This window comes from Pelodiscus sinensis, chromosome 22 (genome assembly GCF_052426305.1).
Source record: "Pelodiscus sinensis isolate ZL-2025 chromosome 22, ASM5242630v1, whole genome shotgun sequence".
Classification (NCBI taxonomy): domain Eukaryota; kingdom Metazoa; phylum Chordata; order Testudines; family Trionychidae; genus Pelodiscus; species Pelodiscus sinensis.
The window spans coordinates 21,783,061-21,806,150 of NC_143073.1; the positions used below are offsets into that span (position 1 = coordinate 21,783,061).

At 55.1% G+C, this 23,090-nt stretch overlaps 1 protein-coding gene across 1 annotated transcript in view; it reads left to right on the forward strand.

The window, feature by feature from the left end:
* LOC102450280 (B-cell receptor CD22-like) overlaps positions 1–23,090 on the forward strand; it is a 54,378-nt gene that overhangs the window by 9,055 nt on the left and 22,233 nt on the right. Inside the window, exon 9 of the mRNA XM_089772390.1 lies at positions 1,274–1,525. Coding sequence (XP_089628516.1) covers positions 1,274–1,525 — 252 coding nt within the window. The remainder of the gene's footprint in view (positions 1–1,273; positions 1,526–23,090) is intronic.

Genomic DNA, 23,090 nt, shown 5'->3' on the forward strand with positions numbered 1-23,090 from the left:
AGGACCCCCAGCACCGAGGGGACTGCAGGGCTGGTGCACTCGCAGTGCACGAGCAGGGCCAGCGGGAACCCAGCAGAGCTCGATTTCCCCTTGGGGCTGGCGCTGGAGCGCCCGTGGCTGGGGCCTTGCCCCATTGTGGGGCCCAAGCTCCCAGGGCACTACTGGTGGGGCAGGGCAGAGACACGCCAGGAGATGGGTCTGGGGGCAGGAGCCTGTCGCTGGGGAGTCTCCCGGAGCGCTGCCTCTGGGCTGCACCAAGCACAGGTGAAGGGGTGATGACGGGAGCGGGGCCGGATTAACTCTTCTGGGGGCCCGGGGCTATTGGATTGTGTGGGGCCCCCGAAGCTCCAGGGTGGGGTCAAAATGAGGGGTGCAGCGAAGGAGGGGGCTGAGGGTTGAGGCAGGGGATGTGATGGGGGAGGGGGAGGGCTCCGACTGAGCGTACGGGCTCTGTGTGGGGCTGGGGATGAGGGGTTGGACCCCCAGGTGTCCCCAGGATGGAGGTGTTGCGGGCGGCAGGGTGCGTGGCGCTGCAGGAAGGCAATAGGTTCACCCTGCGCTGCCAGGCCCCTGCCCCTCAGCCTGGGGCCCGGCACGTATGGTCCTGCGGGCCCGTGTGGCTGCCCTGGGCCAGGCAGGAATTGCGTGTGGCCCAGGTAGCCGTGTCCGACGGAGGGAGCTACGCGTGCGGGGTCTGGGTCTCCGGCCCCGGCTGGGGGCAGCTGAGCCTCTCGGCGAGGGAGTCGATTGAAGTTCAGCGTAAGCAGCCAGGGCTGGCGAGAGCCTCCTCCCTCCCTGTGGCCCCAATGCTCCCACGTGGCCCTGGAGCGGCCCCGGGTCCTCCCTGCTTCACCCCACCCCCCTCGTCAGCCCCGATTCTCCTACGCAGCCCTGGAGCAGCCACGGGTCCCCCCAGCTCTTCCCAGAGCCTGGCCCCTACACCGGCCTTGTGCCCCAGACACTTCTCTGGGAGCCTCTGCCCCACTCCCCTGCCCAGAGCCTCAGTCCTGTATGGGCCAGGCCCCGTCTCCTGCTCACCTCCCCCTGACCCTAATGGGCCAGGGACTGTCTCTCCCCCACTTACGTGAGCTCCCAGACTTATTTGGGTGCCCCCTGTCTCTTAGCCCCATGCTGCCCTGCCTGCTCTGGACCCTGAGACCCACCAGGACCAAGCCCTGCCCTTCGCCCCCTTCCCTGGATCCCTCCTCCCTCTGGGCCCGGTCCCCCCACTCTTTCTCTCCCCGTTCACACCCGTGTCTCTGTCTCCCCCAAGGGGTCCATGTTACGGCCGCGCCGGGCACCAGCCCGCGGGAAGGGGACTCGGTGACACTAAGGTGCAATCACAGCAGCAGCCTCCCCACCCCCACCTCCTACGCCTGGTACCGGGGCAGCCAGAGCCTGAACGGATCCCAGCAGGAATTGGTGCTGGAGAACATCACAGCAGAGCAAGCTGGGGAATATCGGTGCCAGGTCACCAATGGGATCGGCCAGTCCCCGTCCCCCCCCATCACCATCACCGTGCAGTGTAAGTGCCAGGGGGCCTGGGAGTAGATCTGCGGGTGGGGGAGGGCTGGAGCTGGGCCCTTGTGCAGTAGGCCCAGTGCACGAGGGTCACCATGGGGATCACGAGGGCTCCAAGAAGCCCCCAGCAGGGCCCGGCACCCCAGCAGAAACAGCATCAGGGGCTGGAGGGGAAGCTAGACAAGTTCTCACTGGCAATAAGGTGCAAAAGTTGACCAGGGAGGGGAATTTACCATTGAAACAAGTGATCTCAGGGTGTGGTGCAGAGTCTCTGTCCTGAACAGACGAGGGCCAGACTAGGTCAAGGCAAAGGTCCTTCTGGCCCAGTGTCCTGTCCTCTGACAGGGGCCAATGCCTGGTGCCCCAGAGGGAGGGAACACAACAGGGAATCGTTCCTATCGCCCATTCCCGGCCCCTGACAGACAAGCTAGGGACACCCTCCCTGCCCATTTTGACTAACAGCCATTGATGGACCAGTCCTCCAATAATTTTTCTAGCTCTTTTTTGAACCCTGTTACAGTGCTGGTCATCACAGCATCCTCTTGCAGGGAGTTCCGCAAGTTCACTATGTCTTGTGTGAAGAAATGCTTCCTTCGTTTGTTTTAAACCTGCTGCCTGTTCAGTCCATGTGGTGGCCCCTGGTTCCTGTGTTATGGGAAGGAGTAAGGAGTAAATAACTCCTCTTTATTCACTTTCTCCACACCCGCCATGATTGAATAGACGTCTGTCGTTCGCCCCTCTAGTTGCCTCTTTTCCAAGCTGAAAAGTCCCCGTCTTATTACTCTGTCCTGATATGGCAGCTGTTTCAGACCCTTAATAATTTTATTGCCCTTTTCTGAACCTTTTCCACTTCCAATATTGGAATGAATTCAGGGGAGTCTGGGGCCTATGATACAGCTGGTCCTGTTATACTGGTCCTAAGGACTTAGTTCGAGTTAACATTTGACTTCCGCGTGTAGCTGCAGGCAGTTAGCTCGGACTAAGGGAATTTAAAAATGGCGCCCGGACGGGAAGATGCAAATAAAGCCTGGGATATTTAAATCCCGGGCTTCATTTGCAACTTCGAATGCCTACATTAGCCTCCCTAGTTCGAACTATGGTTCATCCTTCCATATTCCCCTCTGCCTTTGACAGAGGGAGATTGGCTGTGATTCCTCTAGTCCAGTGGTCCCTGTGGGTGCCATGGCACCCGCCGGGGCATTTATATGCACCCACCAAGTGACCAGGGCCAGCCAAAGGCAATCTTGTGCCCCAGGCGTGTGGCGCATTGTTGTATCATGCAAGCAAGGTTGTAACAAACTTCAACAGGCCTTTATTTACCAAAGGTGAAACCTCTTTACAAAGCTGCTGCTGCTCCCCTCTGTAGCTCTCACTCAGGCCTGGCCCATCTCCCCCCCCCCCCCTCCTTCCTGTTTCCTGCGCTTCCAGAGCTTGATTTCCCCCCTGGGTCCGGTCCTGGAGCGCCCGGGGCTGGGTTTTTGCCCCATTGTGGGGTCCATCCCCAGGCGCTACTGGTGGAGTCAGGGGGCCGTGGGGTGAGTCTCCCAGAGCGGCGTCTCTGGGCTGCGCCACGGGCAGGTGAAGGGGTGATGATGGGAGCGGGGCCGGATTCAGCGCTTGTGAGGCCACATCGGGGGCATTGTGTCCAGTTCTGGGCCCCCCACTACAGAAAGGACGCGGCAGATTGGAGCGGGGCCAGCGGAGGGCGACCAGAATGATTCGGGGGCTGGAGCACATGACCTACGAGGGGAGGCTGAGGGATCTGGGCTTGTTCAGTCTGTAGAAGAGAAGAGTGAGGGGGGATTTGAGAGCAGCCTGCAACTCCCTGGAGGGGTTTCCAGAGAGGCTGGGGAAAGGCTGTTCCCAGGGGTGGCAGGTGGCAGAACAAGGAGCAGTGGCCTCAAGTGGCAGTGGGGAAGGTCTAGGTTGGAGATTAGGAAAAACTATTTCCCTAGGCGGGTGGGGAAGCCCTGGGCTGGGTTCCCTAGGGAGGGTGGAATCTCCATTACTAGGGGTGTTGAAGTCCCGGCTGGACCAAGCCCTGGCTGGGATGATGGAGTCGGGCTGGTTCTGCTTTGGGCCGGGGGCTGGACTCGCTGGCTCCTGAGGTCTCTGCCAGCCCTGGGATTAACTCTTCTGGGGTTCCGGGGTTATTAGATTGTGTGGGGAGCCCCTTAGGCTCCAGGGTGGGGTCAAAATGAGGGGTTCAGAGATGGGGGGCTGTGGGTTGAGACGGGGTGCGGTGTGGGAGGGGTGAGGCTCCGCCTGGGTGGGGCTGGGGAGGAGGTGACTGGGGTACAGGAGGAGGCTCCAAGCTATGGCCGGGGGGAAGTGGGAAGGAGCTCAGGGCTGGGACAGGGGTAGGGATGAGAGAGGGGTCTGGGCAGAACTAGGCTGCGAGAGGGGGCTCGGGACAGGGGATGAGGGATTTGGGGTGCAGGAAGGGGCTCCAAGCCATGGCCAAGGGATTTGGGGAGCGGCTGGGGGCTCAGGGCTGGGGCAGGGGATTGGGGCACCTGGCTCTTACCTGTGGCAGCCCTTGTTTGGAGGGAGCAGGTGGCTCCATGTAGCCGGCCCGGCCCTGCCCTGAACTGCAGGCGTCCCCTCCCCCCAGGCGTTTGCCTCAACAGCTCAGGGACCCCGCAGGGCTCGGCTCAGGGTCTGGCAGCGCCAGGCCGAGTTGTCTGCTTGTCCTGGCCGGAACGCACGGCCCCGTCTCTCCTGTCGGTCCCAGCTCCCTCCTCCCTCCGCTGCTAGTTGCCCCTGAAGGTGTGAGCGTGACGGCTACGCCCTGGACAGGCCTGTGCGGACGGCCCCGGGGACGTTAACCTGCCACTTCAGCAGCAGCCTCCCCGCCGATGTCACCTGGTCCAGGGGCAATGTCCGTCTGGCCAGTCCCAGCCGGTGCTGGCGTATGCGGGAGTCACAGGAAGCCGGGTTGCGAGGGTCAGAGCCAAGCTAGGGCGGGGCGCTCAGCCCCTCTCACCGTCACTGTCACCGCCCCAGGGAGGGCCCCAGGTCCCTGGCACCCGAGGGTGCTGGTGAGGGCTTGCTGTTTTAATGCTGTTTAATTTAATTTTATTTTTTTTTAATAAGTCTTAGGTCTTGGAGTCTTTTTATTTTTTTTTTTTGCTAAACAACTATGGTTCCCCCTTCCCCCCCGCATTTTTTTTCCTTCAACAGAATTTTTTCCTGGTGTTTTTTTTGCGGGGGGAGGTGTTCGGTATTTTTGTTTCAATCATTTGGCAACCCTAAGTGCTGCCCCTGTCAGGCTGGGCCAGGGCGGGGCTGTCAGGGCCTCACACAGGTGACACCGGCCCCTGTCGTCCCTCAGGCGATGGAGGATGCCAGTATCTGAGTCCTGGCCTCGTGGCCTGTGTCGTGTTCGCCAACATCCTCATCATCATCCTCGTTAACGTGGGGGCTCGTTACCTGGTCAGGCATGGCCAGTGCCAGAGGAGAACCAAGGGGGCGGCAGGAGGTAAACCAAGGGGGCGGCAGGGCTGGGGCTGGGTAGGGGACTGGTCATTAGGGGTGGGGCTGTGGGGGACACGTGAGGAGATTCAGGGACTGGGGGGCTGGTGGCAGTGGTAGGTCATTGAGGCTGGTGGGAAACCCTTGGGAGTATTCAGGGGGGTGGGACCTAGTGGGTGGGGGAGGTTGGTGGAAGACACGGAGGGAAATGTGGGGGACAGTGGGAGACACTTGGTGACCTGGCGGGGGTTGTGACCAGTGAACTCGCAGGAGACATTGCAGGTGATTTGAGGGGAGTGAGGGGGGTGCTTGCAGGTAATTGGGAGTTTGGGTGGACACAGGGGGTGGGGCCGGAGGTTTGGGGTGATGCGGAGTTGGGGGAGACACGTGGGGGATACAGGGGCTGGGGCTGGTGGTTTGGGAGGTGGTGGAGATGCTTGGGGAACTGGGGGCCCGTGGCAGTCAGTGGTTTAGGTGACTGGGGTGTGATGGTTCATTCGCCTGATGTGTCCCATGTGATCCTGGCCCAGGCAGTGGGATGGGCCGTGCAGACCGGCAGCTGAGCCAGATGACAGGGGAGGAGGAGTGACTGAGCCACAAAGAGCTGAGGCAGGTGGCCGAGGGTGGGCCCCACAGGCTCTCTGGCCAGACTCACTATTGACAGCTGGGAGCGCAGAGGAGCCCGGAGCCCTACGGTCGCGGGAAAAGAGGCACCAGGGATCCTAGCGGGAAAGACCGGCCACAGAAATCGCCCCTCGGATCCAGCACTTGGGGGATTCAGGAGCAGGTGGTTTGGGGGGTTGGGGGTTTGAAGGCTGGGGGAGACACTTGGGGGATTCAGGAGCAGGTGGTTTGGGGCGTTGGGGGTTTGAAGGCTGGGGGAGACACTTGGGGGATTCATGGGGCAGGTGGTTTGGGGGCTGGGGGAGACACTTGGGGGATTCATGGGGCAGGTGGTTTGGGGGGCTGGGGGAGACACTTGGGGGATTCAGGAGCAGGTGGTTTGGGGGCTGGGGGAGATACTTGGGGGATTCATGGGGCAGGTGGTTTGGGGGCTGGGGGAGACACTTGGGGGATTCATGGGGCAGGTGGTTTGGGGGCTGGGGGAGACACTTGGGGGATTCATGGGGCAGGTGGTTTGGGGGGTTGGGGGAGACACTTGGGGGATTCAGGAGCAGGTGGTTTGGGGGGCTGGGGAAGACACTTGGGGGATTCATGGGGCAGGAGTTTTGGGGGCCCAGATCTAATAACAGAAAAGAGTTTCCCTTTCCCAGGAGGCGTTGAGCTTTCCTGCAGACCCGACATGGATTCGCCCTACGAGGTGAGCATGGGGTCTGTTACCTCCCAGATCCCACCGCCCCCTGCTGGATGGTGTGTGTGCAGCTGCAGCCTCCCTACCCCACAGTGCAAATCCCTGCCCCCTGCTGGCTGGAACTGGTGCTGGAGGGGTCTCAGACCTAGGGTTGTCAGTTGGTTTAACCAAATATACCAAACACCTCCTCCAAAAAACCCACAAAACACCAGGGAAAAATTTCTGTTGAGAACAAAAAGGGGAAGATCAAAGTTGTTGAGCAAAAAAAAAATTTTTTAATTAAATTAAAAAAACAGTGTGGCCCCTTTAAGAAATGCTTTTGAGCCTTTTTGGCTCTAATAGGCTGCCGGCAGCCATCCATCATCTTGTCATCCTGCTCCGGGCCAGACAGCTCCCCTACGGAGCCAGAGAAGCACCCGGGATTTTCACCTCCTGGCCGGGAAAAAATATCAGAAAATACCGGACATTTTAGGTTCAATACCACACACCTGGCAGCCCTGCTCAGACCTGTCCTCCTACTGGCTCAGGGGCCTTCCCCATCCAGCAAGCACCTGTTCATGGCAGAGCCCACCCCACTGGTCCTGGGGCCGGAATCTCACTGGCTCTCTGTGCCCTACAGGAAATCCAAAGACCGACTGAGAATATCTACAACCAGTTGGACTCTCCCAAAATTGGTTCCCAGTGTTCTGCTGCTACTCCGACCGCCAGGAACCCTTCTGCATGGTCAGGACCCAAACCCTAAGAGGAAACTTCACTCAATGGGGCCGCACCACCAGCTGGGGTCACTAGGCCGTAGCTCCATTGGAGTCAATGGGGAAGATCCCAGCTAGGGTATGTCAGGGATGTTCCCCACTCTGGCACTCCAAGTGCAGAAGACGGGGCCTGCAAAGAGCTCAAAAGAAAAAAACTCAATTGAACCCACCCCCAGGAGTACCCCAAGGTCTTTTGTTCCAAAAGAGTTTGAAAAAAGAAAAGAGAAAAACAAGCTGCAGTCTCTTTCAGCTGGCCGCTCAGTCAGAGGCCTGCAGATACACACAGATAGGCAGACCTGTACCTTCCAGGACAGGAGTCAAATCATCACCTTAAAAAAGTGATTTTATTACAAAACAAACTATAAACTTGATAAAGCAGACTTGGTTGCTAGGTGTTATAGAGCAAGTAAGGAAAACAAATTAAAACACAGAGAAAAATCTCTGGGACCAATACTTAGATGGTAAATGGGGAGGGGAGGCAGAGATTCCCACAGAGCCGTTCAAACCAAGAAAAGTTAACCTGAATGCAACCAGCTTCACTTTTCCCTTTACTTACTTCCAGTTTTCTCTTTGTTCAGTCCACTCCCCTGCCCCAAATTCCCTGGAGTCATGGTAGTCCTGTCTGGGTTTAAATCATTCTGTGTTTCTCAAGTCCTGGTTTCTCTTTTCCCCACCTGGCAAGCAGGCAACTAATTTATATCCAATTCAAATTTCAACCCTCTACCTGGAATGGTTCTCCCAGACCCCTGGTCAACACCTTGGCTAGCTACCCGAGTTTAACCTCCTAGTCACCGGGTGCTGGTCAGACTTTTCCTGTCCATTACAGGGTCAATGGGCCCTGGGGTCAATGGGCCGTAGCTCCATTGGAGTCAGTGGGGCCAGATCCCAGCTGGAGTCTGAGGTAGCTTCACTGGTGTCAATGGGACCGACCTCCTGTTACTCAGTTCCTAGGGCTCAACGTTCAACCCTGTTAATTTACACACCCACCCTTACCAATTCCTAGGGCTCAGGGCGAAACTTCCTGCGGGTTGGCAGGATCTTTAGCCACTGAAAGAGCCTGACACAGTAATATTCTTATTCTCTATGTAGTGACAATTCCCAAGGAAGCAGAGTACACATGCTAACTACAGTGTCATGCTCACCAAGCTGTAGCTAGGCTACATCTACACTGCGCATTGTTGTGCAAGAAGATATGCAAATGAGGCACAGTAATGAATAGTGCAGTGTCTAGTTTGCATACCTAATGAGCCGCCATTTTTGCAGAAAGGGCTTCTTGCAAGAAGAAGCTGTCTACAGAGGGTGCTGTACTGTAGAAGTGGCACAGAGGCACAAGGGGGTGCTGTACTGCAGCAGTGGTGGTACCAGGGGGTGCTGTGCTGCAGGAGCAGGGTGGAGGCTCCAGGGGGCGCTTTGCTGCAGGGGTGGAGGCACCAGGGGGCACTGTGCTGCAGGAGCAGGGTGGAGGCACCAGGGGGCACTGAACTGCAGGAGCAGGGTGGAGGCATGAATAACTGGAGTGAGAATGGACAGCAGCTGCACCAGGAGCCGGAGCACAGGCTGAAGGTGAAGCCAAGGGGGATGGGCATTCGGGTTCCTATCTCTGCCAGGCTGCCAATGAAATACGCACGGTCCCATCCCCAGCGCTGCAGATACAAGTCCAGTGTGAGTGTGGGGACTGGGGCCAGATGGGAAGACAAGGTCTGTGGAACTGCCCGAGACTAGATACCCAAACTGAGTGCGAGCGCTGGGTATTTTTTTTCTAAAAGCCCTTTATACAAAGCAGTGGCAGTTCCTAGCCCAAACACGTGTGCGCACTTGGCCCTAGGGGTGCGCGAGATCACGGGGAGCTCAGCCAGGCTCAGTTTGAATTGTCCCTCTGGCTGTTAGAACAGTCCACATCAGCGTCAGAGGCCAGCAAGATCCCTGGGGTGCAGGGTCCCCTTGCCAGAGACACAGTGTAGAAGAGGGTGTTAAGAGCAGCGATCACACCACCCCCAGCATGTGCTGTCTGCCCCCATGGGCAGTAGTAGGGATGAGTGGTTAGAGCAAGGGACTGGCAGCCAGGTCTCCTGGGTTCTCTCTCCAGCTCTGGGAAGAGATGGGGGCCCAGTTGGGGAGGGCTCAGAGCCAGGACTCCTGGGTTCCATCCCTGGGGAGAAGTGAAGTCTCTTTGTTAAAGCAGGAGGGGAAGGAGAGCCAGGACTCCTGGCTTCTACCGTGGTTTGGGGAAGGGAGTGGAGTCTAGTGGTTAGAGCAGGACTCCCAGGTTTCTTCCCTGGCTTGGGGACGGGAGTGGGGTAGGACTGAGAATCAGGTCTGCAGTGTTCTATTCCCTGTGCTGGGAGGGGAGACTAGTGGTTAGTACGGGGGGCTTTGTCCTGCTCCTATCGCACTGTACTTCACTCCTCAGTTCCGTGGAAGGGTGTCTGTGGTGCGGTGCTGTAAACGCCCCATCCAGCTTTCCTGCTCCTGCTGCTGCTGCTGCTGCAGGAGACCTGCTGATGCCGCAGCTAGAATAGCTGGGCCGGGCCAGGCACAGAGAGGGGCCAATAGACTGAATCAGGGGGCAGCCCTGTGAGGGGGGCTCAGATCTGCCTGTGAAACCAGGGCCCCCAGTTTCTTGCTTCCTCATCTCACTCCCCTGAAGCCAGGGGCTGAATTTAGAATGCAGCGGATTCCCCCTCTGGCCATATTTCCCGGGGGTGGACAGGGTGACAGCCACCGGGGCAAACCCCAGCCCAAGGGTCCACGCTGTCCTGGGAACAGCCCCAGCCCAGCGGGGCCAAGGGACCTGTTGCTCAGCCACTCGCTGTGACCCTTTCTGTGCCCACATGTGGGCCAGAGACGCTGGGCCAGAGACGGGCCCCTCTGTATGGACAGGGCTGAGGCTCCAGGTGGGCTGGTCTGGTCCACCCAGCCCCTCTACCTGGGCACCCTCGCTTCCTACAGGCTGTGCCCTTGGCCAGTCACACGTCTGGACTGGGCTATCCTGAGCAATTAGTGACCTTCCTATTGCGCTGGGGCACAGCGCCCCCTATGCCATGAATCAGAATCATAGAACACTAGGACTGGAAGGGACCTCGAGAGTCATCGAGTCCAGTCCCCTGCCCCCATGGCAGGACCAAATACTGTCCAGACCATCCCTGACAGACATTTATCTAACCTACCCTTAAATATCTCCAGAGATGGAGATTCCACAACCTCCCTGGGAAATGTATTCCAGTGTTTGACCACCCTGATAGTTAGGAACTTTTTCCTAATGTCCAACCTAAACCTCCCTTGGTGCAGTTTAAGCCCATTGCTTCTTGTTCTATCCTCGGAGGCCAACATGAACAAGTTTTCTCCCTCCTCCTCATGACACCCTTTTAGATACCTGAAAACTGCTCTCATGTCCCCCCCAGTCTTCTCTTTTCTCAACTAAACAAACCCAATTCCTTCAGCCTTCCCTCAGAGGTCATGTTCTCTAGACCTTTAATCATTCTTGTTGCTATTCTCTGGACCCTCTCCAATTTTTCCACATCTTTCTTGAAATGCGGTGCCCAGAACTGGACACAATACTCCAACTGAGGTCTAACAAGCGCAGAGTAGAGCAGAAGAATGACTTCATGTGTCTTGCTCACAACACACCTGTTAATGCATCCCAGAATCATGTTTGCTTTCTTTGCAACAGCATCACACTGCTGACTCATATTTAGCTTGTGGTCCACTATGACCCCTAGATCCCTTTCTGCCGTACTCCTTCCCAGACCGTCGCTTCCCATTCTGTATGTGTGAAACTGATTGTTCCTTCCTAAGTGGAGCACTTTGCATTTGTCTTTATTAAACTTCATCCTGTTTACCTCTGTCCATTTTTCCAATTTGTCTAGGTCATTTTGAATTATGACCCTATCCTCCAGATTAGTCGCAGCCCCTCCCAGCTTGGTATCATCTGCAAACTTAATAAGCGTAATTTCTGTACCAATATCTAAATCATTGATGAAGATATTGAACAGAGCCAGTCCCAAAACAGACCCCTGCGGAACCCCACTTGTTCTGCCTTTCCAGCAGGATTGTGAACCATTAATAACTACTCTCTGAAGGAGGCATTGGGACCCAAAGAATAAGCCCTTGCTCCTGGAGGGCTGCAAATTTTCCCTGGGTACTTTGGGGTGCTGTGCTGAATGAGCAGGGTGGAGGCAGCAGGGGGCACTGTAGTGAAGGGGTGGAGGCAGAGGGGGTGCTGTGCTGAAGGAATGGGGTGGAGGCACCATGGTCACTGTGCTGCAGGAGCAATGTGGAGGTGCCAGGGGGCCCTGTACTGCAGGGGTGGAGGTGCCAGGGGGCGCTGGGTGCAGCTATGGTGTAGGGGCACGTACAACTGGAGTAAGGACGGGCAGTGGCTGCACCAGGAGCCGGAGCAGAGGCTGGAGTTGAAGCCAAGGGGGACGGGCATTTGGGCTCCTATCTCTGCCAGGCTGCCAATGAAATACGCACGGTCCCATCCCCAGCACTGCAGATACAAGTCCAGTGTGAGTGTGGGGGCTGGGACCGACGGGGGGACAGAATCTGTGGAACTGCCCGAGACCAGATACCCCTACGGAGTGCAGGGAGGGGCGGGATCATTTTGAGGGGGGTATTATTCTGGCCCCCTAAACACTAGTAATGTGGAGCCCAGACTTCTGGCCTCCCTTAATTTATACTAAGTCGTGGGTGCACTTGCTGTGTTGGGATCATTGTAAATAGGGAAGAAAATACGAAATAATTGAAACTAGGATTGGTTCTGTTACTTTTCGGTGTCGTGTGTGTGTGCGCGTGCGAACGCATGAGTGTCACAGGACCAAATGGTGCCCCTGGCTTAGCCCACCCTGCTCCCACATAGAATGAGACTAGAATTAGAATTAGACCTGGGCCAATTCTTTTTAGGTGACAAACCTGAGGAATCAAGTCCCCGGGACCAGGTGGCATTCATCCAAGAGATTTGAAAGAACTCAAATGTGAAATTGCGGAACTGTTAACTGGTTTGTAACCTCTCCTTTAAATCAGCTTCTGTACCTAACGACTGGAAGATAGCTAATGTGACCCCAGTATTTAAAAAGGGCTCTCGGGGTGATCCTGGCAATTACAGTCTGGTAAGTCTAATGTCCGTACTGGACAAATTAGTTGAAGCTATAGTAAAGCATAAAATTGTCAGACACATGGATGAACATAATTTGTTAGAGAAAAGTCAACATGGTTTCTGTAAAGAGAAATCAAGCCTTACTAAACTGCTTGAGTTCTTTGAGGGGGTCAACATACAGATGGACAAGCGGAATCCAGTGGATGTAATGTACTTAGATTTCCAGAAAGTCTTTAACAAGGTCCCTTACCAAAAGCTCTTAAGCAAAGTAAGTTGTCATGAGATAAGAGGGAAGGGCCTTTCATAGACTGATAACTGGTTAAAAGACAGGAAACAAAGGGTGAGAATAAATGGTCAGTTTTCTGAGTGGAGAGAGGTAACTAGTGGGGGCCCCCAAGGGTCTGTCCTGGGACCAATCCTATTCAAGTTATGTATAAATGATCTAGAGAAAGGGGTAAACAGTGAAGCAGCAAAATTTGCAGATGATACCAAACTGCTCAAGACAGTTAAAACCAAAGCAGACTGTGAAGAGCTTCAAAAAGATCTCACCATACTAAGAGATAGGGCAACCAAATGGCAAAGGAAATATAATGTTGATCAATGTACAGTGATGCACATTAGAAAAAAAAATCCCAACTACACGTACAATATGATGGGGACTAATTTAGCTACAACTACTCGAGAGAGATCTTGGAATCCTTGTGGATAGTTCTCTGAAAACATCCACGCAGTGTGCAGCAGCAGTCCAAAAAGCAAACAGCAGGTTTAAAACAAACAAAAGGATGATTTTCTTCACACATTGCACAGTCAACCTGTGGAACTCCTTGCCAGAGGATGTGGTGAAAACTAGAACTTTAACAAGGTTCAAAAAAGAGCTAGATAAATTCATGGAGGTTAGGTCCATCAATGGCTAATAGCCAGGATGGGTAGGAATGGTGTCCCAAGCCTCTGTTTTTATGGGAATGGATGACAGCTGAGGGATCACATAACATAAGAACGGCCAGACTGGGCCAGACCAAAGGTCCATCTAACCCAGTATCCTGTCTGCCGGCAGTGGCCAATGCCAGGTGTCCCAAAGGGAGTGAACCAAACAGGTAATAACGATCAAGAGATCTCTCTCCTACCATCCATCTCCACCCTCTGACATACAGAAGCTAGAGACACCATTCCTTACCCAGACTGGCTAATAGTCATTGATGGACTTAACCTCCATGAATCTATCTAGTTCTCTTTTAAATCCTGTTACAGTCGTACCCTTCACAACCTCCTCACAACGTGAGGTTTACCTGTTGTGTTCCCTCCCTCTGGGGCATCTGGTATTGGCCACAGTCGGCAGACAGGACACTGGGCACGATGGTCCTTTGGTCTGACCCCGTGTGGCCGTTCTTATGTTCTCATGTAGACTAGCGAACATGTCAGGAGAGCTGTATTAACTCCAAGACGAGGTCGGTTTCATTGTGTGTCGGTCCATGAGTTGCCAACTGGTTAATAACGTTAACCCAGCAGACTTTCTATCTCTGAAGAAAGTAAAATGCACTTTACAAATCCACGTTGTGTCCGGTGTTTTATTCCCTTTCGGGAGGGGAGGGGGTGTCTTGGTTATCCTACAGAGCGGCACTAGGGGGCGCTGCAGGGGAGCAGGCTGTGGGCTCTCCTTGGCAGTCAGGGCTCACCCTGATCCACAGGGCGGCACTAGGGGGCAATATGGGCTCTACCCTGGCTGGCCCCGTAGTCCCAGTGTGAATCAACAGAACGAGGGTTTGAATCCGGGTCTCTCACAGCGCCCGGCAGCGCCTTGGCCCCAGCCTATTGGCAGCTCCGGGTCTGTCTCTCTTTGTGGTTTCCACAGAGAATGTAGAAGAGTTTCTGTTTCACTCTGACACCCAAGAAACCCCAACGCCGAACGCTGCCCAGCCCAGCTCATAAATCCACACACAGCGCCCCACTGGTCTGTTTCCCAGCACGACCCCTCTCCTGGCTTGGGCCCAGACCAGCCCCTTGTGCACCCTGAGAGCCTTCTCCCCTTGGATCCCTAGCACAGGTCCTGCCTGCCAGCCCCGAGTTTGAGTGGCCTGGGAATTTATTTTTCTGCCGCCCGGAGAGACCGGGCCTGATTTGTGGCAAACACCCAATGGCTGGAAACCCCCAAGCTCCTTTGAAGCAGCCGTAGACTCAAACCCGCCCCAAATCCCTGCCAAAAATCCGGAGTTGCTGTCTCCTTTCCGCCCGCCCCCGGGTAGCTTGTTTGCTCAGTGTTTGTGCAGCTCCTGGCGCGCTCTAGTGCCCAGTGCGCCTGAACGTTACCCCGACACGCCGCGCTCTGCGCCAAGCATGGGGGACGCTTTATGCGCACGCAAGACCGACACAGCCTGCGGGTGCCGCAGGCGCTTGCAGGACGGGTGGAACGGACGCTGCGTCGCATGCACGTCTCAGCCCTGGGCAGTGTAAGAACTGAGCTAGCAAAACCCAGTGCGAGGGCCCAGCCATGGCCAGGGAGCCAATGAGGCTGCAGCGCTGCGCTGCGCTCCCGTCGGGGAGAGAGACAGACGGCGCCAGAGCCCTTGGGATCACGCAAAGCAGAGCGATGCCTGGCCCAGCCTCTGTGCACGTCAGTGGAGGAGCTCTCCGAGCACAGAGGCTGTAACCCCCCTGGACACAGGCAGCCTGAGCTCTGACAGCCGGGCACGAAGACAGACAAATCCAGGCTGGAAATAAGGGGCAGCTGCTTCCCAAGGAGAGGAGTTGCCCCAGTCACAGAGTGTGGGGGGGGTCCCCGAGTGCTGCACCCCCATCCACACTCAGACGTGACTCTCAGACGGCAAGTAGAACAGAAGGTTTATTGGGTCCAGGAACCAGGAGCAGCCAGGACAGCCCGTCTTGGGGAAAGAGGAGCCCAGAGCCTCAGTTCTGGGCCTGTGCCCCAACCCCCCAAGCCAGCTAGGCTCCCTTTTCCCCCAGCCAGATGAAAAACTACCTCACACTCACAGCCCCTGCTTCCAGCCCCAGCCCCACCCCTGCAGCACCGCCTCCTGCTTTGTCCTGCTTCCAGGCCCAAGGTGTTATCAGCCGTCACCTGGTCCTCAGGTCATGAGAGACTGACATACTTCCAGTCAGCCATGCCCAGCCACCCCCTCCTCATGCAGGTAATGCAGCAGTGCCTAGGGAAACTGAGGCAAGCGCGCGCGCACACACAGAGTTCCTACAGGAAAGCACAGGACAGTAGAATCACATAAAGCACAACAAAGCAACCAGTGAATGCAAAAACAAAGAGAAGACAGGACTACAAGAGTGGACAAAATCCCTGCTACATCACATCCCTTGTAACAACTATCCCAGGGACGGGACAGATTCCCCACGGCCATTGGGTGTCTCACTAAAAGCCCTGCTTTAGCTTGACCCTCAGATCTGGGCTTGAAATCTACGAAGGGGGCAGAGTTAAGGGTACACATGGAAAGGGGCGGAGTTAATTGTCTCTAGCTTGACCCCCTTTCTCCAGATCTGGGCTGGGTGCAGAGACCCCTCTGGGAGGGTCTTCAGCCTGGGCTAGGCCTGGGGACAAAGTGACAGTGCAGAACAGTCCCGGCTTGAGAGGTGTGGCCTGCAGCCCCCCAGAGGCACATCCCCGAGAGTACAGCTGCCCAGTATTGCCTGAAGCAGGGCTCTCTGAGCTCCACATCTCCTCACACGCCTTCGGGACCCACACTCAGCATTTCAGTGTCGAGCCAGGCGGGCCCACTTCAGTCCCGATCCTGCCATCGGCTCCGTTTCCGCCCCATGGCTGGACCGGGCCGCAGTCCGACATCAAGGCTCAGTGCGGGTTTAATCCTGGCAGAACGAGACGCTCCTGGGGCCATTTTCAGTTGGCTCTTTGCACTGCTGGGAGCAGCTGGGCAAGGAACCAGGTGTCTGCGCTCAGGGTGGGGCTGCCCCCGTAGCAGATTGGCAGCTTTGCCAACAAGGCCAAAAAAGTGGAAACAAAATTCCTTTCAAGCCGGACTGGCGTTCAGGGGGCTTGATTTAAAACACGTCCAAGGAATTTTTGAGACAAAAACAAACAAACCTGTTTTGGGCTGAACCAATTAGAGGGCTTGGGGGTTTTATCGCCTCCTGAAACAATCTGGAAACCCCCTCCCCCAGCCCCGGTACCCGTGCTTCTTGATTGAGAAAAGTCCAGTGTGAACACATTCCCTTGTGTTTACCCCCAACACCTGCTCCAAAAGGCGGGCCATTTCTGGGCCCTGCCTTCTCTAACACCAGTGCAGAGGAACACACAAAGGATAGGTACAGCCTGTGCACATTGTATAGCTATACAGCACGGTCTCTTACGAGAATCGCTGTTATAAGAATCAATCCCCTTTCAAAAGAAGGGAGCAAATCCACTGGGATAAAATCATCGCCATGCTAACCTCTCTGCAGCTTGCAAGAAACCGCTGGTAAGAGTCAAACCAGCTGGGGCCGATTCAATTCTTGTCACAGCAGTGCCCAATGCAGGGAGAGAGCGTGAGCTTTGTGCAGCTTTATCATTTCCACGGATCCAACTAATGTTTATCCCTGAGCACGTTTCAAACTTTGATGAATGTTAAATTTTCATACCGGTGCAAAATTATGGCCTTTAACTATCCATTTAAATAGTCCAAATTGCAGGAATGTACGTGGGGGAGGAATCAGCCAATAATTATTTTGTGACTGGAGGGCTACATCTAGACTGGCATGATTTTCCGGAAATGCTTTTAATGGAAAAGTTTTCCGTTAAAAACATTTTCGGAAAAGAGTGTCTAGATTGGCAGGACGCTTTTCCGCAAAAGCACTTTTTGCAGAAAAGCGTCTGTGGCCAGTCTAGATGCACTTTTGTGCAAAAAAAGCTCCGATCGCCATTTTCGCAATCGGGGCTTCTTTGCGGAAAACAAATCTCAGCTGTCTACACTGGCCCTTTTGCGCAAAAGGGACTTTTGCCTGAATGGGAGCAGCATAGTATTTCCGCGAGAAGCACTGATTTCAGACAGTAGGAAGTCAGTGCTTTTGCGGAAATTCAAGTGGCCAGTGTAGACAGCTGGCAAGTTTTTCTGGAAAAGCAGCTGATTTTCCAGAAAAACTGGCCAGTCTAGACACAGCCGAGGTGTTTGAACGCTTTACAACTCATAAAACTGTCCCCATTCCTGGGCAAAAGCGTCACCTAAATACCCTCAGATTGAATAGCACCAACCCAAGCGAGAGTTTTCTTACTTGGCCCGTCAGTGATCGCCAAGGCAAACGGGTTTTGGTGGTTGGTGTGAGTGCAGCGAAATTGACGTTTCGCACCAAAAACTTCACCCTCCCCACCTGCGCACACCCCAAGCCACGGTGCTAAGTCGGAGCCTGCTTAGTAAGAGGTCGGCACCTGGGGCTAGAATCTGCCACGAAGAAACTGGCACGTTAGCTGTAGAATAAGGATGGTCGTTGGGTACCCCGGGGCTCACTGGCGTTTGGTGGGGCAGAGATACATGCAGGCTTGGGGGAATCTGAGTTTTCTCAGCAGTCAATGGTGGCAAATGTCGGTTTCCCCCTCTCCCACTCCCCTCCCTCCCATGCGGCAGGATGGAAGCTGACAGCCCCCTTGTTAGGGAAGGCACTTTGCGTCCTTCTACAGGGGAGGTTGCCGGGCTGTGTTCTGCGTCCCGCGAGGCGGGGCAGGTGAGCCATTGTCTGCCACAGCTGGGGGAGAGCCAGGAGTCCCGGCTCACGGCCTGTGACGCAGCGGGGACTGTGCTCACTCTCGTCGCGGGGTTTTGTATTCGCGGGTGGCTCTGTTAGGCTGTATGGGGTTCCACTGCCCTGTGCTGCTCTGAAGTGCCGCTGTGTGTGTGTGTGGTGCCCAGTGGGGGATGGGATCTTTGGGGGAGAACTCCTGAGGGAAGCCAGGTAGGGAATGGCCCCAGCCTTCCTGACACCTGCACAAGGTGGAGGACTCAAGCAGGTGAGGGCAGATAACACCTTGGGTCTGGGAAGCAGGACAAAGCAGGAGGCGGGGTTGCCTACGGGGCTGGAGTGGGTTCGTTTTTCCGGCCGATTTAGGGAGAAGGGAGTCTAGCTGGTTTGGGGGCCCCCTATCCCCAAGACGGATTTTATTGGCTACTCCTGGTTCCTGTCACAACAAGTCTGGGCTACACTGTGTCCCTGAGAGCCAGTAAACCTTCTCTACTCCCTGCCGGCTGAGTCACGTCCGGGTGCAGGTGGGGGCGCAGGGCCCCGTGATCCCCCCACACTCCGTGAGGCAGCCCCATAGATGCGCTTACCGGATTGCTGTGCTCTCCCTCGTTTGCGCCTTCCCTTCCTGCAAATAAAGGAGACCAGCAGCTCAGAGACAAAGCAGCAGCCGCATTGGCTCAGGAAGGGGGCGAAGGCTCCCACAAAATCTATGCTCCCGGACCAACCCAGCTGCTTCACCACTAGACACCCCCTCCCCAGCCCTTCCCAGCCCCTAGTGGGTATCGGGTGTGTGGGGGACCCAGCCACCACCGCTCGATCACCTCCCCCCACTGGGCTCCAATACATCCTAGCTTCAAAAGGGCAAAGTTCTTGGTCTTGGGTGGGGTGGGTTATTGTGCAAATGTATGCAGGTCTATGCAAATTAAGAGCCTCTCTTTGTTTTCAGGGGAGAGGCATTTCTAGCTTCCAGGCGCAGGATCTCGTCCTTTGTCTGCTCTCTGACAAACACCCTGATAGACCAGGATCAGCTGGTTTCTTCACCATCTCTGGCAGCCACGGAATAGAGCCAGCGCCGCCAGGCCCCTGCCCAAAGCCTGGAGTTCCCAGCCAAAACGGGGCAGCGGCTGGCATCTGTTATCCATAGCGCCATGGACTTCAGCGATCGTTCACCTACAATGCATGTGCAAACCCGAACACACCACGTCTTCTATGGGCCTGGCTCTCCAGTGGGACCACAGCTCCCATGATGTCCTACCTTCTCCCTCCTGCTGGGCAAAGGTCATAGGAATGCCAAGTGCAGAATGGGAATTGTAGTCTGGTCCCAGAGCTCAGCCCATAGAGATGAATGAGAGCGAGGAAACAAACTACAACTCCCAAGATGCACCACTTTCTCTCCTGCTTAGGAAAAGCAGACCTCATAGCCTACCTGGTTGCAATGCATCAAGGGAGATGTAGTCCAGTCCCAGAGCCCAGCCCACAGAGAAAAATAGGAGCCTGAGGCAACAAAACTACATCTCCCAGAAGACATCATAGGTTCATTTTTTTTTATCAAAATGTCCTTTTCTTTCCAGCCAAAAACATCGGGTTTTTGGATGAAGGCAGATACTTTGGTGCTATTTGAGAGACAATCTGATTTTCTGTCTTAAAAACAGAACAATTTCCAGCCCGGCCAGTTGTTAACACTTTCTCAGTGACCCGTAAGACACGATTACACCTTCCAGTCGGTGCTGACTCCACAGTTCTCAAGCCTGCGTTGTGCAGAGTTCCCCGGCAACAGCCGACGGGAGGAGCTGGGGACTGCCGGACAATCAGAGATGTGGGTATTACCGGTTTGGGAAAGGCAGGGCAAATACCTCCAAGCTATTGCTATGTCACAGCAGGGCAGAGATGGAGGGTGTATGTGTGTGTAGGGATAACATATCAATGTATTAAAAATGTGATTCCCCCAAATGGAAGTGACTCCCCATAATTTGTTCCCCACAACTTAAAGTGTTTAGATTTATTATTAATTCTTCTTCTTCTTCTTCTTCTTCTTCTTCTTCTTCTTCTTCTTCTTCTTCATAATAATAATAATAATAATTATTATTATTATTTGTTAAGATTGTTAAATGTTTAGATTTATTATTATTATTGCCCCTTTAGAATATAATGTATTAGGTCATGTAACTTAGAACTGTTAAGAATATAATCCTATGTAGCCAGAAACAGCCCCCCCTCTGTGCCCCAGGGCATGCTCAAGCTTGTGCAAGGGGCTGCTTGAAAGTGACATTGCAGAGATACATTGTAAGGATGCATTGTCAAGCCACTAACTCTGCTATGGGAGCGGAGCCCTGTAATTGACTAAGGGCATTGTTACATAATTGTCGCCTGTTCTCTTTAAAACACTGTAACTTTACTCAGCACTCAGAGAATGTTTTAAGCAATACCACCCAGAAACTTTTTGTAACTACAACTCTGATATATGTAAAGTTATTATTATACAAAAATATTGTATGGGAAACATTAATTAAGGAATGTATGTAAGAGAGAGAGTGCTTGGATGATGAGTGAATGGTTCTGAGAGGTGCCAGCCTGAGAATACAGCAACAAAGGGCTGAAGAAGGCGCCAGGTGCCAGTGCAACCAAAAGGTGTCAAGTGGAGAAAACCAAGTACTGGAGGTCCACCCGATGAGATCACTGACGAGCACCTGGCAGCCACCCTGGAAACATCAGCATGATGCAGCAATTTCCATAGACTGGCATAGGAAGAAATTCCTATAAGAACTGGACTAAAAAACTATGGAATCAGAGTCCAAGGTTCTGCTGCCCGCCCCCGGGTAGCTTCAGATGCGCATCTGATCAGGACTTCGCTCCCCACTACCATCACTTGTGTACAGAGTACCTGGCCAGTATTCTGTCACAAGCAACTTCCAGGCTGGTAACTATAACAAATACGCAGAACCTGAATGAATGGATGAATGGATGTTTATATGTATAAGGGTTAAGTAGTTAAACAACGTTGTTTGCTTCTATCTTTTCTTTATTCTTTATTATTTTTACAATAAATGTGGCTTTTTGCCTTATCCCCCTCATAAGATCCTGCTTGCGTCTATTTGGTATAACATGTGTGTGTGTGTGTGTGGGTGGGCTCGTCTACACTGGCCCCTTTTCCAGAAGGGGCATGTTAATTTCACCTATCGTAGTAGGGAAATCCGCGGGGGATTTAAATATCCCCCGCGGCATTTAAATAAAAATGTCCGCCGCTTTTTTCCGGCTTTTAAAAAAGCCGGAAAAGAGCGTCTACACTAGCCCCGATCCTCCGGAAAAAGCGCCCTTTTCCGGAGGCTCTTATTCCTACTTTGAAAGTACACCTTTGAAATTCCTTTGAAAGTAGGAATAAGAGCCTCCGGAAAAGGGCGCTTTTTCCGGAGGATCGGGGCCAGTGTAGACGCTCTTTTCCGGCTTTTTTAAAAGCCGGAAAAAAGCGGCGGACATTTTTATTTAAATGCCGCGGGGGATATTTAAATCCCCCGCGGATTTCCCTACTACGATAGGTGAAATTAACATGCCCCTTCCGGAAAAGGGGCCAGTGTAGACGTAGCCTGTGTGTGTGTGAGAGAGAGAGAGAGAGAGAGAGAGCGGGCACGCCCTGCCTCCTGCTGGGGGGCACAAGTCTTGCCCTGAGTGTACGCACCTCATGCTCTCTCTGAGGTGTCCAAGGTCCCTGCCCTGACCCAGGGGTGCTGCATCATGGTTACCAGAGACACTGAGCCGCTGTCTGGGCTCACTGCTCCAGGCGTCGTCCTTCCCTGGGCGCCCTGCCTGGACCTGGAAGTGGTAGGTGCCCTGGTCACTGGGGCACAGCCTGGCCACCCACAGGGAGCAGCTCCCCTGCCGGTCCCCCAGGTAGGGGGCGTGCCCCACAAAGGCGGGGTGCACAGGAGGTGTGTCCATGTCGTACACGGTTTGTGCTCCGTCCCATGTCCAGCTCACGGTCCTGATGGTCCAGCCCAGAGGGAGGAAGAAGGAGCAGGGGATGGTCACGCAGGAGCCGACCCCACCAGCCAGGGGCCCAGGGTGAGGGTCACGCTCCAGTCCTGGGTGCAGGACGTGGTTCAGGGAACACGCAGCCTGGGGCAGAGGGGCCTTTGTTGCTCAGCTCAGGGTCCCCAGGCTGCTCTGCCCTGGGATCCAGACAGGTGCTAACCCAGGGGCCCCCAGCAGCGGGCCCAGCTGCTCCGGCTCAGGTTTGAGACCAGACGCCCCGTGGAGGGAGAGGCTGGGACTTGTCTGCAGTGGAGCCTGGTCCCAGAGCCCCCTGGTGCTGCAGATGCTCTGGGGGGCCGGGGGACATTCCCCTGTGGATCCCGGGGTGCCCCGCAGCAGGTGAGTTACTCATTGGTCAGCAGGCAGCGAGCAGGGCCCAGCACCCAGGCCATCCCCGTCCGCCGGCCTGGGAGGGCAACGGGCCCGGCGTGACTCACCGCCGCGTTCCAGGGGGAGGCCCCTCTGCTAACCATGCGGGGGGCGGCAGGGACCCCAGGGGGACATTCTGATCCCTTGGGAGAGAGCTACATGAGGAAAGGGCATCACAGGCACGGGGGGCAGGGGTGGGTTCAGCTGGGACCAGAAGCCGAGATCAGCCCTGACTGTGAGGGGAGAGCGCCCCCTCCTGGTTCCCCCGCCCCTCCCCCAGCTCTGCTTCCTGCCCTGCTTCCTCCCTGATAGCTAGATTGTCCATCGGTGTCACCTCTCTGACCACAGCCTGGGCAGGGCCGGTGTCTGATGTTGCCCAATGTTCTCAAAAGGCTCCTGCTGGGTGATGGTGCAACTGGCCAGTGGGGGGCTGAGGGCCCGGATGTGTCTGACAATAAGTGTCGCTTTGCAGAGCTGGGACTAGAACCAGAAGCCCAGCCCCCACCCAAAGCCAACGCCCCCTCTCCAAGCAGTAGCTCAAGCTAGGGTGGGCTCCATCCTGGAACCTCAGCTCCCAACTCAGTCTCCTAGCTGTTGCGTTTTTCAACTGGCAGGAAAATGCAGCCTGCTCTGGGGTGGGGCAGGCAGCTGTGTGACAGCGGAGGGTGATGCTGCCCTGCTGTGTCTGGTCCCCGTCAATTTGCCAGGCCAGGGCTGGCTCTCACACCGTGCCTGGGAAGCAGCCTTGGTATTGACAGAGTTGACTGGTCTAGTAGAGGGCTGGGGGCAAAGCCCCGGCCTGTCCCAGGGACCGTGTCCAAAGCGGGCGTCTCACGGGAGCCAGGGGGCAAGGGAG